This window comes from Scomber japonicus, chromosome 6 (genome assembly GCF_027409825.1).
Source record: "Scomber japonicus isolate fScoJap1 chromosome 6, fScoJap1.pri, whole genome shotgun sequence".
In the NCBI taxonomy this organism is placed as follows: Eukaryota; Metazoa; Chordata; class Actinopteri; order Scombriformes; family Scombridae; genus Scomber; species Scomber japonicus.
The window spans coordinates 20,896,236-20,917,339 of record NC_070583.1 but is presented as its reverse complement, the minus strand read 5'-3'; the positions used below and the strand labels follow the sequence as shown (position 1 = coordinate 20,917,339).

The window sequence follows — 21,104 nt, the reverse complement described above, 5'->3', positions numbered from 1 at the left end:
AGACTGTTGGCACAAACGGCTGAACAAAAATTACCTTTTTAAAAAATCTGTTCTACAAGTTCGTCTTGACCTCAGAAACAAACTGCCAGGGCACTGAATGTGTTTTCCTTTCATACTAGTCTATTTTAGACATTTTCAGTGACAATAACAAGTATTATTTTCAGAACGACTTCCAGTTATGTAGTGTTTGCTTAATTACAGGTATCATATACAACCAGGTATGTCAATATCGGTATCCCTGAATTGTTCAAAAGCAAGAAACATAAGCCTAAAATGGACTAAGAAAATGAAAAGGGTAAGATGGGATTCAAGAAACAGATATTAGAGGCATCACCCGCTAGAGGCTGCTGATATTACATCTATCAGCTACCAGATTGCTTTTCAGTCTTAGGTTTAACATAGTATGAAGTTGGCACCATTCAATAGTCTGCCATTCTCTCAATTAATTTAAAAGCACATTTTGTCTTTAATAGGTCTGTTTACACAGAAGGGAGATCAAATGGTCTTTGTTAGGTAGTGCTTGGTTGGAGCGGTTCTGTTTGGCAGTGTCAGGTTTCACATTGTGCACAACTGAATAGATATAGGCCCGCTCCTTAGAAAGCTGAAATGCTCCCAGCCTCTATCTGCCAGTGGAATGTGCAGTATTGTTTCTTTCTTGTCTCTGCGCTACTTTGCAGTGATACAGAGCCCTCCACCATGGCGCTGGCCACCTCTTCCAAACACCAGTGCAGGACCGTGACTGGGAGGGGACACTCCAGTGAATAATCACAATGTCCTGCTCTACTGCCCCACTAAAAATCAAACCATTAGGCAAAGAGATCACAACTTGGCAACTCCCGAAACATAGTGATAACATAGCTCCTGGGGAAGAGAGGAGATGCTCCATCTTGCTCTGAAGTTGGAAAAACAAGAAAAACAAGAGCCTTGATGTTTTGTTGTGTCCCTCTCCTTCTATAGATCTTCTTGTGGGAGCAGAACCTGGAGCAGTTTCACATGGATCTGTTCCGCTTCAGGTGCTACCTGGCCAGCCTGCAGGGAGGAGAGCTGCCTAACCCTAAACGCCTCCTGGCCTTCGCCTCTCGCCCCACCAAGCTTGCAATGGGCCGACTGGGTATATTCTCAGTCTCTTCCTTCCATGCACTGGTAAATATCACCGCTCTGTTTCTTCATGTTCGTTACATTTTTTCAGTGTTGTCACGGTAAACATTTACATAATCTCAGGTCTACAGTATAGACACGTTTACATTTGTATTCATTTTGCAAGTTAAAATAATGTAAAAAATACATACTCAAGTTGCAGGAATCAAACCTATAACCTTTCAGCCTTAGAATTTTCTCTTCAAACACAGTCCTGCCCGTTTATTTAGAGCAAGCCACTTACATTGTAACCAGAAAAAATGTGCTCAAACCCACGTCAAAATACACATAGGAACCACTGAGTACACTTGGTGCCTCTCCTGGCAGGGCAATTGATTCCAGCAACTGAAATGTGTAGTGTGTAGCCTTGATTTCACACAGGGCACCTGTTTGGGAGGTTTTGGTTCAGTTTTTTGCCTCCCACTACTGCACTGAGGTTATGTACTTCACAGCTAAAAGCACGGGTAGTACAGGAAAATATCAATTTGATTTTTTTTTAGAGACGTTTGCAGATCAGTGAGGTATTTTTTCCCTTCCACCGACGCTGTGTTGCAGAGCATGTGGGTGTCTTAGCTGCCAGATAGCAGGGTGGGATGTCTAACAAAAGAGAGACCATCTAACTGCTCTCTTCTCTTCTTTGTTATCTTTCCTACTTTTTCACTCCTCTCTAATTTGCACTTCACTCCCTCCATGAACACCAGTATCAACAGTATGTCCAAAAAGGGCTGAGAAAAGTTGAAAGAACAAAAACAGACAGGATGAGTGCCAATTTAAAGTTTAAAGCATGCCAGTTCCTTCATGCACAGTGCTGTTATAGTTTCCAATTCAGCCTATTTATAAAAATCTTGGACTCTTGCTTCTTCACAGGTGAGTAACCTAGAAATGCCAAGATGTGTAAAAATCTGCATGTGTGCAGTGCTAATGTGTGAAATAGACCTGACAGCTCTATATATGTATGTTATCTATTTATTACACATGGGCCAGTGTGACCCTTTTTCATCATCTTATTAAACCAGACAAGTCTGTTGAGAACAAATTCTTATTTACAGCGATGGGCTGATGAAATGCCTCATGTTCAGGTTATGTATGCTCATGGAAAATATTTTTTACATATTTTTGTCACATGTACTAGTAGTTTTTGTTCATTTTTAAATGGCACTTGTTTGGTGTGCCTTAATGTTAGTCACTGGCTATTCTGTGCTTAACCTACATTGAGATCTCATGCATGCATTAACATATTCTGCATAACACTTTTTTGCTGAGATATGCTGCAACAATTGCTCTTGTAATAAGAGGTCAAATATATTTTAATCTATGCCTCATTTGATCAGTTTGAGCCCCTTCTGAGCTGTGATGTTTTTGCAGGTGGCAGCTCGCACAGAGACCAGCGTGAGACGGCGGACACAGGCCATGTCCCGCTCCTGCAGCAAGCGAAAGAGCAGGTTCTCTTCTCTGTGGGGTCTGGACACTACCTCAAAGAAAAAGACAAAAGCCCATCCCAGTATCAACCAGGTCTGTGAGGCTTTTCTCTGTCATATAAAGTGATTTTTATGTGTCAATGCACACTTCCCTAAGCATTTATCTTGCACAATTCTGTTTGAGTTATGACCACTTTACATTCTTTTTGTTTTTGCAGGTCTTTGCTGATGGCGAGGAGCAAGTGAAAAAGCCCATAGATGGTATATATGTTGATTCTGCCAAGGAACACACAGTAAGGAGAAATTATTCATTCTTTGTTCACATTAATGTAACTGAGAGGTCAAACATGAGTGGGAACTTACTTAAACACATCTTTAACCAACAGTAATGTCACTCAAATTTGAGCACTCTGTCTATCCTAATAAGCACGAGAGCAAAGTGCCTGAGGTTACCACTATGGTGGCTACCTAGGCATTACAAGAGTTTGCATTTTTTGTTTCATTTCTCTAAGGCCCATGTACAATAATTAGCTTTACACATTGGAAAATGTACGGCTATTATTTAGATGGGTGGTAATAAAAAACAGACTGCTTCGGGGGAATCACTGAAACATAACAGTGGAACCATTACTTATTATAGTTCAATCAAACTTTGCACTAAAACATGATTACACAATAAGAATAATTCTGACCTTAAAAGCTAAATTAACTGAGCCTTTTAATGCATCTCTAATCACAGAAAAGTGAGGATGGAACTGTGAAAAGCCTCCCACGGCCCAGCACAGAAAGTGACATCTGGGTCCCTGACCACCTCACTCCCTCCTGGGTTTGTTTGCCAAATGACCAGCCTGTACTCACCATCATCCAGCCAGGAGAATCAGCACTGTGTGTTCTGGAAACCATCTGCAAGGTAGCAACACCACCAAGCCTCAAATTACTTCACCTGATCTATGGTTTATGTTTCACTACAGTGACATCTGCATGGTAAAGAAGTAAAGATATATACACCTGAAAACACATGCAGAGGATGTTTTGTTATTAGAGGCCAGACGGTGTCTTTAGGTCGGCAAATATTATCATTGCTGAGTCAGAAAGCTCTAAATATGTCATTGTAAAGGGCTTCCTGAGTAGCTTTGTGGATTTTTTCTTTTTTATCATCCAGAAATGAGTCTGTGATAAGCTGCTGTCATGTTGATGATTAGAAAAACAATCCTCTCTGTCTTTTTTCCCTCATCACACAGGCTCACCAGCTCGATTCCACCAAGCATTACTTATGGCTCAAATTCCTGATTGAAAACCAAGTGCAATTCTACATTCCCAAACCAGAAGAGGATGTGTGTGACCTGGTATGTCATTTCCTGTCTCAGCATTAAATCATTTTATTTTAAAACAGCCCAAAAAAATCTCTAACAAAATTCAAGTAATTGCATAGCAATGAACATGGGGGGAAAAACCCACAGACCATAAGAGCATCATATGTTGTGAATTATTAATACACTTGTGTTTTTAGCCTTTCTATGTTATGTTTTCTCTGTGGAAACGCCTGCTAGGGAGGACAATGCACCAAAACATAAATCTATTAATGGAGTGCCTTTAATAAATAATATCTGCAGTGACTTTTGTATCTATATCATATACTCAGACATCAGACTATTCAGTATAAAGACTGCTTTGTTTAAGAATACAGAAAATGAACGCTCTCTTTCCATGCTGTCAATAACCCACCCACCAGAATATAGATAAAGTAGGCCATTGTGTCATGATTTATATAATAACTTCTTTTTTGTTTTTCACAGCTTTACAAAGAAATTGAGCTCTGCTCCAAAATAACAAAAGTAATCCAGTTTGACCGAGATGTATCCTGCATGATTGGTTACGGTAGGACCCATTTAAATGATCCTGTGTGGTTTCTTTTTGATTGATGATTATAATTATGTTTTTGTTTTCAGTTAATATTCTGTTATGAAGTCAATGTCAAAGATTTTATGTGTTGCTGTTGTTGTGGGGTGTAATAATTGCTTTTCTTTGACCTATACCTGACCTGATTTTTTTCAGACGCATTCCCATTTGTTCTGCACAAATCCCTCTGATGTGTTTTATATAACAGAGTCCCCCTACTCTCTCTCCTCCTCCTCTTATCGTCTCTCCTTTTCCTCCTCCAGGTTTCTCAATTTCAGTGGTGGAGGAGGACGGGGTACAGCAGCTCTACATCACTGATGTGAAGGCGGGTGGATTAGCCTTCGCCAAAGGTTCATTACCCTTCATTTCCATCAAATGAACTCCTTTCAAAAACACTCAATCTGGTGTCTGTAAGCTTATAAATTACAACTAGAGAAAAAAAGGAAAAGAACTAGAGTTGCAACAGATTTAGTTCTCCATTTGCATTTTTCTCACATCAAGGTCAATAGACATTTTTACCATTTCTCTTTAGAAACACATTAACACATGCTTGTTCAATAGGCAGGAAAGGGTTCAGGGAACACGCAGTTCTCAAGGGTGTTGATTACTATAATCATAACCACACTGCCTCTCACTGGCCTTTGTGAAAGATCAGGGCTGCAGAGTTATGACTTCAGCTTGGAGTGCGATTTGTTGCCGTGCGGGAAGGCTAATTAATTTTATCTTAATGAAATAGCCTTACAAGATATCCCAATATAATTTAGACAAGTAAACCTGCTTAAACAATGTTAAACCTGAGGGTTGCTATTTTAAATACTCACAAGGCGATCAACAATTGCAACAAAGTACGAACAATTTGGATCAATCAATAAAACCTAAAAATCTATCATTGGGAATCGCAAGAAAGTTTTAGAGATAGAGAGTCCCCCGTAACCATAGTAACTCATTCTCCTTCCTGCGTGTGCATGGTGCAAGAGTAGCTGCAGACTGAAATAACTCTGAACAGTGTGCATGGGAATAATTGACAATATGATAGATTTGTGTGTATTTCTCAGTGAATAAGTCACTGCTGCATGGTGCTGCTGTTTCAGTTATGAATTTTTTTTTGAAATTGGACGTGTGGCGTGAGAGAGAGTGAAAAGTGACAATTGCGTGAGTCTCATGGTCAATGCGTGAGAGTTGGCAGCCCTGGAAAGACGAAGCTGACTTATGACCACACCACAGCTGCTTCATATTGGTACCCATACTACTAAGTTAGACTACAGTGACAGCACAGTGATGCTGTGCTGCAGCACAGTGAGATATCATCACTGCCTCAGTGGCTGACAGTTTACTGGTCATATAGAAGTGGGTCATGCTTGTGGGTCTGAAAGGCAAAGATAATTAATCTGCAAGAAATGTTCAGAGTTGTACTTCTCCTTTTAACTCTGTTTCGATTTTTTGCAATAATGTCTTCTTATAATCTTAATTAGGAGTTTAATTGTCAGTTAATCAGCACACCAAATGAGCTAGACTGTTGTTACCATCTTTATAAATAAGGGAAAATATGATGCTGTTTGTTTAGTGCATGGGGTGTGACAGGCAGTAAATTGAATTTAAGCTGATGGTGTTCCCACTCTGCAGGTCTGAATGCAGGGGATGAAATACTTCAGCTGAATGGAAAGGACTCTCATAGTCTCAACTTCTCTGACATGAAGGCGGCATTCTCCCAATCCTCACTGGCTTTGACAGTCAACACCTTGCCTTCTGTGGACCGCCGTCAGCTGTGCTACCTACCGCCACGCCGCTCAGATGCAGAAGAGGATCTCTACACAGACATCTTCTCCCAGAGTCAAGGTGACACATACTTTCAAATACAGCCAGACGTTGATGTTCGTGTTTGTGCTTCATTTCCCAAAGAGAGTAAATGATTAGCTCCTGAAAGTTTCCTTTACTAATTTAGCACATTTGTGGGTCCAATTAGCAGAGTTTAACTTCAAAACTCAATTTCACAGAAGTCATGTACAGTTGTAAAGTGTGTAGGAGTTCACACAGTATGGTCATGTTTGGCAGCTGAGCTGGTCTTTAATCCTTTCAGAGATGCAAACAGACCAGAAAGGCAAAAGCAGGCTGTTCTCAAGCTTTGGTTTTTCTTTCCTTCTGAGAAGAAAAACATTTCTTGTCAGTGTCCTTAGTGACACCAGTTTGATTTATGCAAATATGGTGAATCTTCAGGGAATTAATTAGGAAGAGGGCTATGAGAGGTTCCCAGCAGTACGTGTGTTCTCACTTAGTGGATTAGTTTGATACGTTTGGCATGCTTTTCATGACACAGCAAAACTATTTTATTTTTATCACTTTTTTTCTTTGGCGTTTTGCACTGTACAATCCTTGTTTAAAAGTGAATTCATCTCAGTTAAAGAATCAAATATATTGTGCATGTATACAATTTTCATATAGCTCATATATGGCTTGTTTGTTTTCTCAGAGGAGATCCTGGATGATGGGGTGGGACTGCTGTTGGAGAGCTCAGGAGACAGCTTAGATGACGACTCTGAGCTCTTCAGTGAGTTTGATGAGTGCCGAAAGGTAAGACTGCCAATTCTTCTTTTTTGTTACTGGAGTCTGAGTATTACTGATGCACAGGTCGACCCACAACCCATAGGTCCTGAGGGTCAGTCTGGTTAGGATAATGATACAAGAAAATATCACCGGTTCAGACAGGCGGGTGAAAAAGCAGCATTATGAGTAAGTTATAAATAACTTACAGAAACATTGTGTGCAGTAAGCTTGGCTGTGCATTATTAGTCTCTTCCCCTCTTTGTCACTCATTCTCTCTCAAATACATACACTCACATACACACCGTGCTGTGCATTTCAGTAACAAGCACATCCTGTGAGCGCACTTTCCTGTTCAGCTGGTCATGTCTCCATCTTTTTGTGAGTCCAGTTAAAACACTAGTCTTAAAAGAAACAGTATCTGTCTACACATGTAGGATACCTTTTTGTTTGTGTGTGTTGATGGTTTGGTGGTCGTGTCAGGTTCGGGTGGTTGATTCATGCATATTATTGCAGGGTGGGTGGTGCAGGTCGGCTGGGTGCATAGCCGTGCATCACTTCTGAGTATCATTACAGAAAACATTTGATGAACTGAGGTGTTGAATCCTTGACTTGTTTCCTTCCCTCATCCTTCACAGCATCCCGCTCATCTCAGTCAGTGTTGTTATGAAGATAGTACTTAAGAACAGTTTGCTCCACCACAGTTTGAGGTGCCATCTGTTACTGGCTCATCTCATGTTGATCAGGAAAGCAGAGCAGTGCCCACATTTACATTATCCATTTGTTCTCCCTGTTTGTCTTTGTTTATCTGTATCAGATTCATCTTTTCCTTTTAAGCTGTGTGCAGTGTATTTTGTAGCTTTTGACATAATGAAAATCAAAGGGACCTAAATATCAATTCATGCCAATTGAAGTGTATCTTATGAGTTAGAGACTCAAGGCAAGGGTCAAGTATTTGCTTTGAAAGTAACATCCAAGCATTCATGTGATGGACGGGCCTTTGATTAAGCTTGCATTCTAATTGCTTGATTATGTGCTGAGATTGGTGTCAGAAAATGAATGGAGTTGTATTTATATTAGCTCTAAATGAACATACACACACACTTAAGAAAGCACAGAGCAAGATTAGCAAGACAACCAAGTAGGACATTTAAAAAAAATCATTCACACAGATGTGAACCAAGCTGAAGACTTACATCTTGCTATTAAAGTGCTGGAGCGAACACGATGGTGACTTCATGTGTGTGGAGTACAGAGAGCCTCAGATTAAGAGATTTTAAATTTGATTAAAGCACTGGCATCTTATCCTTTCTGTAACTAGCTGACAACTTGGCTCTGCTCATACAATACTGAATGAAAAGATGATATCTTCTTGTAGATTAGTGTCTCTTATCAAAACACTTGATTATGTATATTTCATTGCACCAGCTGGGGTTATGGGCTCCCTGGAAGAACTCCAATGATCACTGTGAGATCCTGAGTCATCCCACTTGCCCTTCAAATGGATGAGTGGTCAAATCTCTGCTCTTTTATTGCTTCTTTTTTAATTACATGCTTTATTTAATGAATAACAATTATTCAAATATTTTATCAATTCTGCCTTTTATATGAATTGCCTTGTTGTTGAGGTGGCAAAGATTTCCGTCTTATCTGAAATGCAGTGATGACGTCTACATTTGCACCACCAGTTCACTAATGACAGAACAAAACTATGCACGTTTGCTGATTCATCGTATTTTTGGCTGTGTGACAAGTGTCCCCCTTGCAGTGATCTTTTCCATAAAAGGAGCAACAACTTGCAGCAACACCAACTAGCTGAGAGTTTTTTCCTTTCAAACATGATGAATTTACTGCAAAGCAAACTTTTAAAGTAATAGCTCGCTGTCAAAGCAATTGAGTCATGGCTATCGATCAAATACCTTTTTAAAATCTGTGCGGATTATTTATTTTATTTTGTGCTTTGGAACAGGGACAAGCTTTACTCATTGCACCAAAAAAGCATTGTGACACAATGCAAAAAACAAAAAAAGCTATTAGCTATATATAGCCTTTACTTCCAGGCCCTGACTTGTTCTGGCATGTATTTAGCTGATCACATTGGTTAATTCAGACTTTAGTGCCAGACATTTAGAGCAAGTACTTCTTCCCAGACTCAACATTTGGTGCTGACTTTTGCCAACCACATTGAGATTTTCATCATGGAAGATGCAGTAGTACGATACAGTTACATTGGCAACTCTTTCAATAGACTAGCATGCATTGCGGTTCCAAAACATTTAGCATTGTGAACCAACAGTCACTAGTCCAACATTTTATTGATTGCAGATCCGTTTTGCTTTGCTATACATTACCACAGAAACATTTTTGGTGTACAGATTTGTTTGGCTGTTATCTTGGAAAAGTAGTGAAATCACCAGCTGATGTGAGGTGTAGATGAGGCACACGGTTGGAAAGGAGACACATGAGATTGCATTGTTAAATAAGTCAATGCACTCACAAATTGAACACATGGAGGTGTGTGAGTATATCTGCATGTATATCCTCCTTTTCTTTGCAGAACATGGGCATTTTCTGGGCTGCGTCTTATCATTAAATACCTTTTTAGCGACTGTAAACATTTCCTGCAAAACCTCCCATACCAGCTGTTCTTGTGCTCACCCTATTCTGCAGCCTACTGCTCCCCTCTCCCCATCTCTCCCCCTCTTTTCCTTAAATCCTGCATTTATATTCCACTGCGGTGTGGCTCAACCAGCCAATCCTGCCCCACTGCAACCTTGAGGAGGAGACTTCTTCCCTATTGCTCCTTTTGCTCTCTCTCCAGTCTGGAGGATTATCAGGACTCTTTTACAATGCTGCTGCAGTCGACCAGATCTTCACACTCACACTGTGTGCCTGAGTTTACCCAGCCTGTAGAGAAGAGAGAGAGGAAAAGAGAGAAAACGGCAGACTATCAGTGACAGAACCACAGCAGACAGTGAAGGCAAAAAGAAGGAGAGTTGGAAGGCTGTAAGAGCTGGTGGGCGGAGAGGAGGAGGCTGAGCAGCTTCACTCATCCTCACAAGCACCACAGCACCTTCTCCTTTTTGTAAAGAGAGGGAAGACAAAAGAGCTGAGAAATGTGTGGGTGAAGCGCAGTGTAGACTTGACTCCTTCCAAAGTCTGGAGTCTCTCTCTCTCTCTCTCTCTCGGGCACATTGACTGACGCTGACTGTCCACCTGCACCCAGCTATGTCCGTCCTGAAATGGAGCAAGCACAGCAAGCGCTCCTCCGACTCCATGTATGACATGCTTCATCTGGTGAGATTCCTTCCTTGATTGTATCCCATTTACTTTACCTGGCTAGCTGCTGCTGCTGTGATGTCGGCATTGTTGATGTTGACAATTGATGCTGATGCTGATGCTGCTTTTTTTAATTCCAGTTAGGGTAAAGCACCTTTCCTTCTCTGTGTTTGTTTCACACCTCCTCTTAGCTGCTGTAAGACAGACAACAGGAAACTGTGAGTCACCGTTCTGTCGCAGAGTTGCCCCATAATCACTGGAGAGCTCCATAGGATGCCTAAATAACACAGCATGTAGGAGCTGAAAAGTCTCTACAGGACAGACCTCAGAGAATTTCTGACTTTGCATGACTTTTACAAACTATCCTGAGCATTGTTTCAGTGACTCTCTGACTGTAGCAGTGACTTCTTGTTCTTGGCACCTTGAGTTGTGATCTCAGGCTTATCAGTGGGCAGGCATGCAATCTTCTTCCTACCCCCAACATCAGTGCTTTCATGCTTTGAACCATTTTTTTAATCTAAATGTCATTTGTTCGGGAAAATACGAGTTTCTGGCATCTTAGTTCTACCCATGACAAGCTTTCTTATCTACATATTGTTCTTTTGATGTGATATTGGAGGCTTTGATCCCTCCCCCGTTCTTTCTCTTCTCTTTGCCATTTCATAAGTGTTTATGCACCCAAAGCTGCCACGGTGTTAATTAGCCTAGATAGTGATTGGGAAGACTATGACTACACATTATTTCTTTGGGTGATATGATTTATGGATTGCAAACTTGAATGTGTGCATGTTTATGTGTGTGCCTGTGTCTGCGTCTGTCTCTGTGTGAGTGTGTTTATAACTTCTTTGCTCTTATATTACACTTTAACATCAATTTGGGATTAATATACAGCATCTCATTAGTAAAAAGCATATTAGGGATGCTCTGCAGGAACACATACTGACATGCTGCACTGAGGAAAACTGCTGTTAGAAATGTGCTTAATCCTGCACACTGTCATTAGTACATTTTTTTCATAAATAGATGTTTCAAGCATCCTTCTAAAACCACTCTCAAAGACGTTCTCAAAAACCACTCTCTTCATCCAACATTTTCTTTTGTACGCATCCTTTTTTTTTTACATCTTTCAATCATCAAAAGTAACATCAAAGTTTACAAAAGACCTATTGCAGCACTTTACCATAGATTAGGCTAAAATAGCAGCAGTCCATTAATAAAGACTGCATTTGCGATATTGCATTTACAGCCAGTGTTGCAATTCCAGTTCATGTGATGCAGTTCATCTGATGATCTGGGAGCTGCCTGATTATTTTGGGAACACTGTCAAGAGAAACAAATGGCTGTCGTGCCTCACATAAGAATGTATCTGTCTGATTAGATAACAATGATAACCATTCTCATTTGCAAAGCTGCATGAGAAGATGCGTGACTGTCACTGAATAGCACAATGTTCCTCATTTGTTCTGTATGTAACTTGCTCTTGTAGTTTAATATATTATTCTATTCTGTTGGAAATCTTGATAAAGTGCAATAAATTATACACTCCTTTTTATACATAGTGATATATCTGATGCCCTCAGATGTGTACACTCATGGTAGATCAGTAGCTTATATCTTAATTAAGATTATTTTATCTGAGGATGATAATCCATCTTCTGCAGATGTCTGGAAGCTGTATTTTTGTTATTTATTATTTCCTGGAGGAGCTTGTTGGTGCTATTGGATAAATTACTTCTGTCTGGCTGATAAGAAACTTTTATATTGCTCTCTCATGGCCTGTGGCAGTGTCGATACCTGCCATGTTGCCATAACCGTGTGCTCCTTTCAACTTTTGTCAATTGTTTTGTGTTTAATACATTAAAAGCTTTCCTCATAAAATGAAAGGAGGGTTTACTGGGCATGAATAGAGTTCTCTTTGTGCTTTTTATTTTGTGCTTGTATTGATTCAAAAAGTCAAAACACTTACGGTCGGCGGTGAGGCTGTAGCCTGTTGTGAACAAACTAACCGTATTAGTTCTGCATGTATGCTGAGTAAGGTCTATTTTTGTCCAAAATTATAGTCTAATGCACATCAGGGCCAGTCTCCAGGGCAACCCATACTGTATGTGGACAGACATTGTTGTGGGTATATTTTGATTCCGTAAAAAGAGATGAATCATTATACCACTGAACCGTTAGTAGGAGGAAAACACCAGGGAAAATAGGGGTGTGAGTGAAAGAGAGAGAGAGGTGGAGAGTTATTGTTATGAGACTGAAAATAGATCAAATTAGTGCAAATGATGTTTCTAGAGCTGCCTCTCTGCCTCTTTCCAGGCTCACTCTCTGCATAGTCATGAATCCGTGAACATCAGTAGGTGGAAAGTGACACCTACAAGCTAAAATCTGAGGTGCTTGTTTCTGTGTTGATTTATTGATGGTTAGATCTTTTTTTTCCTTTAACTTCAAGTTGGAGTTACATAATTTATCAAAGCTTTTTCTCTTTTTCCTTTCCCTCTTCATTTTCCTCGCAGAGTACGGAGCAGGTCGCTGCTTTCTGCCGCAGTCTCCATGACATGAATCCCTCGGAGTGTGTGTCCTCTTCGCCGAGCCCAGACTCACCCTTCCCACCTCCTGCAACTCTCCGACAGCTCTCTGATGCTGACAAGCTCCGCAAAGTCATCTGTGAACTCGTGGAGACTGAACGCACCTATGTCAAAGTCAGTATCATTCATCTTGCTTGTAAGGACCAGATGGTCTTTTTGAGTGTATGCATGTGTTCCTCCTGTCCATCGATCTGTGTTTCTGTCCACCGCGGATTGTGTTAGTCACATGATCTATTCCACATGACCAATCCATATTTATCTTTGTGTCCCGAGAGACATAAGGGGGACACAGCTGTGCCCTTGCCTGGATATTGCCTAATCTTTTTCTGCCCGTTATAAATGTGGCTCAGTGGAATAACTGGGTTAAAGAGGGTGTATAATGGGATAATGTCAAGGCTCTCTAGAATGGTATACCTCATTACTGGGGGTACAGACAGTATATACATATATATAAAGAAATTACATTGTGCATGATAGATTGTTTAGTTTATTGTAGCAGCTTTAAAGGATACAGTGTGATTTTTGGGATACTTGGCGATCTGTCCTACTTACCCACAGTCAAATGGACACGTGGATGTGTTTTATGTGTCACTGTGTGCAGTTGAAGTGGGACTTGAAGCTCAGCTGCTGTTGTAATATTAGGGTAGACAAAAATAATGGAAACACCTATCGTAGGCTACATACCTATAATATTCATGTTAGTTCTTTGCAGCTTGTTACAACTGATCCAATTTATTTTTGTTCACTTATGTTGTCATGACTACTCGTTAAAACATAAAAAAAAAAACATTTTTTACCATTTTGGGCACAAAGTCTTTTTGAGGCTTTTTTAAAACATCTCATGTTGCTATGATACATCACATAGCTACGTTAAATTGGTATACAATATTTTAGGAGGTCTTTTCAATGGCATGTTTACATTATCTTAAATATTTGATCTAGATATTTTTCCTTCTAACACATAATTACATTCTTCATAGGATGCACATATTTTAGGTTCCTCAAATTTAGGACCAATAATTTTACATTAATAGTAGATTAATTGTGCATTGTTGTGTTAGATCAGCCATTCTTCTTTGAAGACGATAGGAGGTCTATTTCCCTACTTTTTAGAAGAACTGCTAATTAATCTCACAGGCTTTTCTTACAGTTCAGCTTAGGTAACTTTCGCTAGAATAATTTATTTAATTGAGTTTCCATATAGTTCCTGTCTTTTTCAAGTGGATGCAGACAGGCATTCACCAGCTCCTCTGCCTTTGATCTTGAATAGACTATTTATTTCTGTTCCCTCAGACTATTTCTGCCTCTTGATCACAGTCTTCTTGTGAGGAATATTTAAGTCTTATTTAGAGCTGTGTATTTTTCATGCCAGTATTTCAAGCAGTGACACAGATGACCCTGAATCAAACATAATCCACTCTTGTCTTGCAGGACCTCAATTGCCTCATCGGGAGATATTTAACTCCACTACAGAAAGAGACCTTCCTTACTCAGGATGAGGTATGTTTCTCTGTGGATATTTAAGGGGTAGTTGGCTTTTAAATAACAACACTGTGGAAATGTTCCAGGACCAGTGGGTTACATAATCATGTAAAGAGTAGCCACTTACGAGAACAAGAGGGGTGGACAATGAGAGAGACAGAGATGGAGAGAGGGGGGTTTGAAAAATAAAGAGACTTTGATTGTTTACATGCTCCAACTGCGGCAAGAGACTAGTAATTGATGCACGACACGAAGATTTTAGGAAATATTACAGAATACTGTAAAATAAGGACAACTTATTTAGATTTTGCTCAAATGTCTTTCTTTTCCAGCTGGATGTACTGTTTGGGAATTTGCCGGAAATGGTTGAGTTCCAAGTTGAGTTTCTCAAGACACTGGAAGATGGAACCAGACTAGTTCCAGATCTGGAAAAGCTAGAGAGTGTGGATCAATTTAAGGTATACTCTCTTTGTGAAATACACACCACAAGATATGACAAGCAACAGACTCATAAAGGCTTTAATAACTTCTGGTTGAGTAACTTCTCTTCCCTTTTTCACAGAAAATCCTCTTTTCCCTAGGAGGCTCTTTCCTGTACTATGCAGACCGTTTTAAAATCTACAGTGCTTTCTGCGCCAGCCACACCAAAGTCCCTAAGGTCCTCGTAAAGGGTGAGTAAATGTGCTCTTGGGTCGACATTCCTCCTTTGCTCAAAGGAGAGGATGTATTTATCCATCAACCATCTGCCATGTCCTGCAAGGCTACATAAATCTGCTCCACAGAGTTGTCAGCCAGACAGTTGTCCATTTGACCTCTGCATACTTTCAAGCTGGTGGCTTCCTCAGCTATAAAGCCCTGCAACATTGTATATTATATAATGAGCAGTGTTGAACAGTCTGTTCTCTAGCTAGCACACCCACTCCTTTTAACACTTGAGTGGATAGATTTGTTTGCATTTGCATTTCATTCAAGGAGTCAACTAGTTATTGAGTTTGGTGACTTGTTATTTAGGTAAAGGTGTTTTTTAATGTACTGAACACATGATTATTTGCCTACGCTAAAATAAACAACTAGTCTACAACTACACTAAATGATCATTTCAGTTCCAAGACTTGCACGATTTTCGCACTGAGCTCTGCAAACACACATGTACCCTTGCAAACTTCTCCATTGTGTTTCTCTCAAAATGTTTGTGGATTTTGGCTGTGCCTCCTTGTTGATTACTGGTTAGTTGATCTGTGGGACTTCTAACCCATTTCATTTCTTGTCTGTCTCCTTCCAAAACACACTGACAATCATGTAACCAACATGTTTAGGAAGAGATTGTATGTTATATCTTATCTCTATTTCAAACAACACAACCCTTTAAATGCAAGCCTGATTTTGTTCTGAACAGCCACTTCAGTCTGCATGTCACAGCATGGACAAAGTTTGGTAGCTTAAGTGAAATATATATGTCTGAGTTTTCCCACATAATTTAAAAAAGTTAAAAGTAAAGTATAATGTAATTGAAAAATTCAAGATGTTTATGCAACACTAACCTGGGTAATATCAAAATGAGCAACAACCACCAGTTTCACATGAACAGAGTACAAACTTTATTATTGTAAATTACAGATCATGATAAAAAATTACTTGATTCTACTCTTTGGTTGTTTAATTATTTGTACATGCGATTGTGGAAAGAGCAAATAAATGATGAGTAAGATGTCTGGAGGTGTTTCAATAAATGTTCTTTATTGGTCATTTCAGCCAAAACCGATACTGATTTCAAGGCTTTCCTGGATGAGCGTAATCCCAAGCAGCAGCACTCGTCCACCCTTGAGTCGTACCTGATCAAACCCATCCAGAGGGTGCTGAAGTATCCTCTCCTGCTGAAGGAGCTCTACTCACTCACAGACCCAGACAGTGAGGAGCACTACCACCTGGATGGTGAGTCCCGGTCATATAGCTGGCCAAGAATATTAAAATCATTTGACAAGGGAGGACCGGGGTGAATACATGTGATTACAAAAAATGAATTCATATTGTTTTCTGCTTGTCTGCAGTTGCCATGAAAGCCATGAACAAAGTTGCCAGCCACATCAACGAGATGCAGAAGATCCATGAGGAGTTCGGGGCTGTGTTCGATCAGCTCATCACTGAGCAGAGCGGTGAAAAGAAAGAAGTAGGTTGGACGAAAATGGTGTGGCTCTGTTCTGTCAATTTAAGGGTACATGTCAAGTGACTGTTGAAATTTTGTTGCTATTTCCAGGTTGCTGATCTGTCCATGGGAGACCTGCTACTGCACACCAGTGTGACCTGGATCAACCCTCCTGCCTCTTTAGGAAAATGGAAGAAAGAGCCTCAGATGGCTACATTTGGTACGTCAGGGCTAATTTTTTTTCATGATCACGTAATGAGTATGACTGCTGTGGCATACATACATGTTTTCACTGCTATTTGTCTGAAGTATGTAATGATAACAGTGTTTTGTATACAATTTCTTTTAGTGTTCAAAACAGCAGTGGTCTTTGTGTGCAAGGATGGGTCCAAACAGAAAAAGAAAATGGTGAGTTCTCACACATGCAAGAAAGCATCTGCAACACCAGCATCATACATTTTCTTTGCTCATGTACCAGTTTCAGAATCAGTCCAGTGGGTCACCTATTAAACAGCATTAAAGGACCAGTGTGTACGATTTAGTGGCATCTAGCAGTGGGATTGTAGATTGCCACCAAATGAACCCCCCCTCCCCTCAACACCTCCCTTTCAAGCATGTAGGAGAATCTACAGTGGCTACGAAAGTCATAAAAAATGTGTTTAGAGCCAGTGTTTGGGCTGCTATGGAAACATGGCAGGCTCTGTGGGGGGGCCTGCTCCCTGTGTAGATATAAAGGGCTCATTTTAAAGTAATTAAAACACCATTCTTATTTTCAGGTTATAAGTTAAACATACTTATTGCCATTCTATTCCATTTCTACCCTACCCCTAGATCACCCTAAATCTTACACATTGGTCCTTTTGAAGTTGATGGAGCTCATTTCACAATCATGGTTCTGAAATGTGATACTGACATAATTTGTCTGATAAATCAAAGGGTGGTTCCCATCGAGCATCTGTAGCTTCAGAGGAAAAAGACCCCTTCCGATACCGTCACATGATTCCTACAGACGCCCTTCAAGTCAGGTCCTTGGCTAATGCAGGTAAGTGACTCAGTGAATGAAGTATTTCATCACTCAGGCTGTATTGTTGTAAATCCAGAAATGATTATCTCAGAAAATCTTACTAGAGTGCTCTGTACAAGAGATCAAATGTGAGTGTTAATTTCTTCTTCAGATGGTGAGGGTTCTGCTATGTGTGAGATTGTTCACACAAAATCAGAGTCAGAGGGAAGACCAGAGAGGACATTTCAGCTGTGCTGTAGGTGAGGATCTCGTCTAATGGAGTTTGAATTCCACTGCAGATTGAAGCTTGTGTGCCACTGATACGATCCTGTCTGCTGCTATCTATAGAGTGACAAACTGATAACGTGGCCTTCTGTCTCCCTCAGCTCTCCGGAGAGTAGAAAAGACTTTTTGAAGACCATCCATTCCATCTTGAGGGAAAAGCACCGTCGGCAACTCCTGAAAACAGAGAGTTTACCCCTCAACCAGCAGTATGTGCCCTTTGGAGGAAAGCGCCTCTGTGCCCTGAAGGGAGCCCGTCCTGTCATTAATAGAGCCGGTAAATGCCAGTCATTAGCTGCATTCACCCTACAACTGAAAGTGGCCTAATTCAGATCATAAAACGGGTAGTTAAAATCTTACAATCTGATTAGTTGATAGCTGGTGTAATATGGCTATGACGTTTAATGTCCTTTTTACAGTTCTATTTTTAAATGTCATACTGTGACTACCATTAAAATGTTGCCCACAATCTGTAAGCAAGCAGGGACTAACACAAAGCTCCACCAACCAATGTCCCCCATGTTGCAAAATGTTTCAGATGTGAATCTTTAAGCAAGACAGATAATGACCAAATTTGGCACAAATGTGAGGCCTCTCTCCAGAACTATTGGTGACTGAACCTTAGTGTCTGGAGAAGGTCCTCAGCATCCTCACCACAACTAATCAATGCATCTTCTAAACAAATGAATAGGCCCAACGTTATTATAAACACTTGGTTTTACTTCATAAAACAGTTTTTATTGGATTGTGTCTATAATTTCTATATTGTAATATTTGGCAATAATGGGGTTTTAAGGGGGTTGTTCACCCACTGCTGCGTATTGGGCCCAACAACATCCCTTAGCTGTGATATAATCACAACATACCACAACCAATCATAAGATATTGCTTGTATTCTCTTTCTCTCTTTAGGGCTCTATTTTAACCATCTATAGTGCATGGTGTGAAGCGTGTGGCGCAAGTGCCTTTGGGGCGTATCCAAATCCACTGTTGCTATTTAAACGGCGGAAAAATGGCCACTGCGCCAGGCACATGGTCTAAAAGGGTCGGACTTAAGTCCCCTCATTAATCATAGGCGTGTTTTGGGAGTAACACGCGGTAAACCAATCAGAGTGTCATCTCCCATTCCCTTTAATATCCAGGAGCGCTGTCACCTTGGTGGATAGTTAGATTGATGGCGGATTTACCAGGATTGGTCACATGACTACATTGACAGATTCTGATAACATATTGGCACATCATTGTGACCTTTTATTTAATATGTTGATGTACATCATAATACGAATTCACACTGTGGCCCTTTTTATTAGTGATGTTTTACGTTAGTGTGCTACTGCGTGCCCGTGTGCGTAACAGGCACACTGCACGCTGCCCACCCATCTATCTAGGAGCATATTGGACTCTTGATGAGTCAAATAAATAACCATAACATATGCGCCAGTGACTTTAGATCTGTTTTTTTTGGTCAGTAGCACAATTGCTTTCCTCTGCCTCAAAATAGCAATGCACCACCAATGCGCCTGACCACACCTCATTTTGAGACCAACATGCCCATTGGCTCACAGGTGTGTAGTCAACAATGAATAACGAATATGTGGGGGGATGCCTCAAGTAAAACAAAACCACAGGTGATTTATTGTAATTTTTGGAATAGGCAGACATTACAGACTAGTTTACAGTTACTTTGTTTTGCCATAATTTAGATAGTTTGATAAGTTCTCTCTTCTTCGCAGAGAACATTTTCTGATTTCGTATGCAAACCAGGGTATGCTCAGCATGGTGTAGTTGGTGGCAGTAAATGGTGTAATAATTTAAGGTTACTCAGAACCACCCTAAAAAATAACTACTTTTCAACGCATGTTATCTTCCTCAAGTAGGATGTTGTAAAATTCATGCAAACCTAACTTAGTAATTCCTATTGTGTTTTTCACAGCATCCGCCCCAACCAGGACCCTAGGAAGAAGGAAGCTAGTGCGCAACCGTTTTACCATCGACACAGACATCGTTTTTGATGGAGAGCCTGAACAGGACCTCCCCTCACCTCAGGAGCCCAACTCAAATCGGCTGCAGCAAGAGGACCAACGACGCCAGCAGCAGCCTGAGTTAGCAGGTGACACCGATCGCTGGGTGGAAGAGCAGTTTGATCTAGAAGAATACGAGGACCAGGAAGAGATGAAGGAGACCGACATCCTGAGTGACGAAGATGAAGAGTTCTCCCAGACACCCAGAGCGCCGTCCACTGAGGCCAACCTAGAAGGCTCCATCATGGCTTTATCCTTGGAGGGTGAGGAAACAGAGGATGGCAAGGACCTCATGTCTCCAACAGTCAGTGAGACACCTACTGATTCGAAGCAGTCCGACACGACGACCGATGACAGTGTGGAGGATAAAAAGCAAACGGAGGAAGATGAAATTTGGGTGCGAAGGAATCACTCAGGTTCCTCCCCAGACTGTGACACATAAAAGCAGATGCCAAGTGTCTTAGACAGCTTTACACAGTCTCCATAAAGATCCGTCATCAACTTTCACCAACAATGCATGGGCATTGACTTATATCGCACAGCTAGTAGAAGATACTTCCTTACCTTACTCTCGCTGAATGCTTTTTGTACAGGTAAGATTATCAGTGGAGCAATACAGGAAAACAGAATGAGGGTGCTTTATCCTAAATCAAATGCTGTTACATAGAGGTCAAGTGTAAGCTTTGAGAGATGAACTAATGGTACAATCATGGAATCTAATCAGTTGCTTTGATTGGCATGGTTTGCACATTTAGGCAGCGTTCTATAGTCCTGCCTGCAGTTGCCAAATTTGGGTATTGTGGGAACATGAGTATTTTTTTGTCTGTGTGACTCAGAGATATTATTATAGTTAAGGGCTGTATATTATTTGTCCTTAAAGAAATAGAATAAATAAGTGCAAAGGACAGTCTTGTCTTGCATAGTTTACTGTACTTGTACATTTTTAATGAATATACACTGACATGTTTTGGGAACAGCTTTCCTCTTTATGTGTAATATATGATTTTGATCTTCAGTTTTCCAGACTTAAAGCTATCTTTTTAGCCTGGAAAATATTTTGTTTGTTCATTTGTTGCATTTAATAGTTGAATTATGTAATAGCCCCTATGTCACACAGTCTATGGAATTTTAATTTGTTTTAACTTAACATAATCCTGTTTTACTTGAATTTGCTTTTTGCTGTTTCATGTTTTTGTTTACTGTGAAACCATTTTTCTCCATTTTGTTTCATTTTTGCTCTTCAGTATTGCTATTCAAAGAACACTCAATATTACATTTCATTCTTAACACTTCTTGTGCCCACTCTTTATTGTATAGAAT

The 21,104-nt window shown here is 40.3% G+C and overlaps 1 protein-coding gene across 1 annotated transcript in view; it reads left to right on the top strand.

Moving 5' to 3' along the window:
* Window positions 1-20,234, top strand: part of tiam1b (TIAM Rac1 associated GEF 1b) — a 36,717-nt gene extending 16,483 nt beyond the window's left edge. Inside the window, exons 7-28 of the mRNA XM_053320570.1 lie at window positions 958-1,143; window positions 2,503-2,649; window positions 2,774-2,848; window positions 3,295-3,465; window positions 3,797-3,901; window positions 4,352-4,433; window positions 4,718-4,804; window positions 6,078-6,290; window positions 6,922-7,022; window positions 10,245-10,289; window positions 12,782-12,967; window positions 14,285-14,353; window positions 14,668-14,793; window positions 14,898-15,006; window positions 16,088-16,267; window positions 16,384-16,502; window positions 16,590-16,698; window positions 16,828-16,886; window positions 17,415-17,520; window positions 17,654-17,741; window positions 17,868-18,040; window positions 19,697-20,234. Coding sequence (XP_053176545.1) covers window positions 958-1,143; window positions 2,503-2,649; window positions 2,774-2,848; window positions 3,295-3,465; window positions 3,797-3,901; window positions 4,352-4,433; window positions 4,718-4,804; window positions 6,078-6,290; window positions 6,922-7,022; window positions 10,245-10,289; window positions 12,782-12,967; window positions 14,285-14,353; window positions 14,668-14,793; window positions 14,898-15,006; window positions 16,088-16,267; window positions 16,384-16,502; window positions 16,590-16,698; window positions 16,828-16,886; window positions 17,415-17,520; window positions 17,654-17,741; window positions 17,868-18,040; window positions 19,697-20,226 — 3,066 coding nt within the window. The 3' untranslated portion in view covers window positions 20,227-20,234. The remainder of the gene's footprint in view (window positions 1-957; window positions 1,144-2,502; window positions 2,650-2,773; window positions 2,849-3,294; window positions 3,466-3,796; window positions 3,902-4,351; window positions 4,434-4,717; window positions 4,805-6,077; window positions 6,291-6,921; window positions 7,023-10,244; window positions 10,290-12,781; window positions 12,968-14,284; window positions 14,354-14,667; window positions 14,794-14,897; window positions 15,007-16,087; window positions 16,268-16,383; window positions 16,503-16,589; window positions 16,699-16,827; window positions 16,887-17,414; window positions 17,521-17,653; window positions 17,742-17,867; window positions 18,041-19,696) is intronic.
* Window positions 20,235-21,104: the final 870 nt, after the last annotated feature.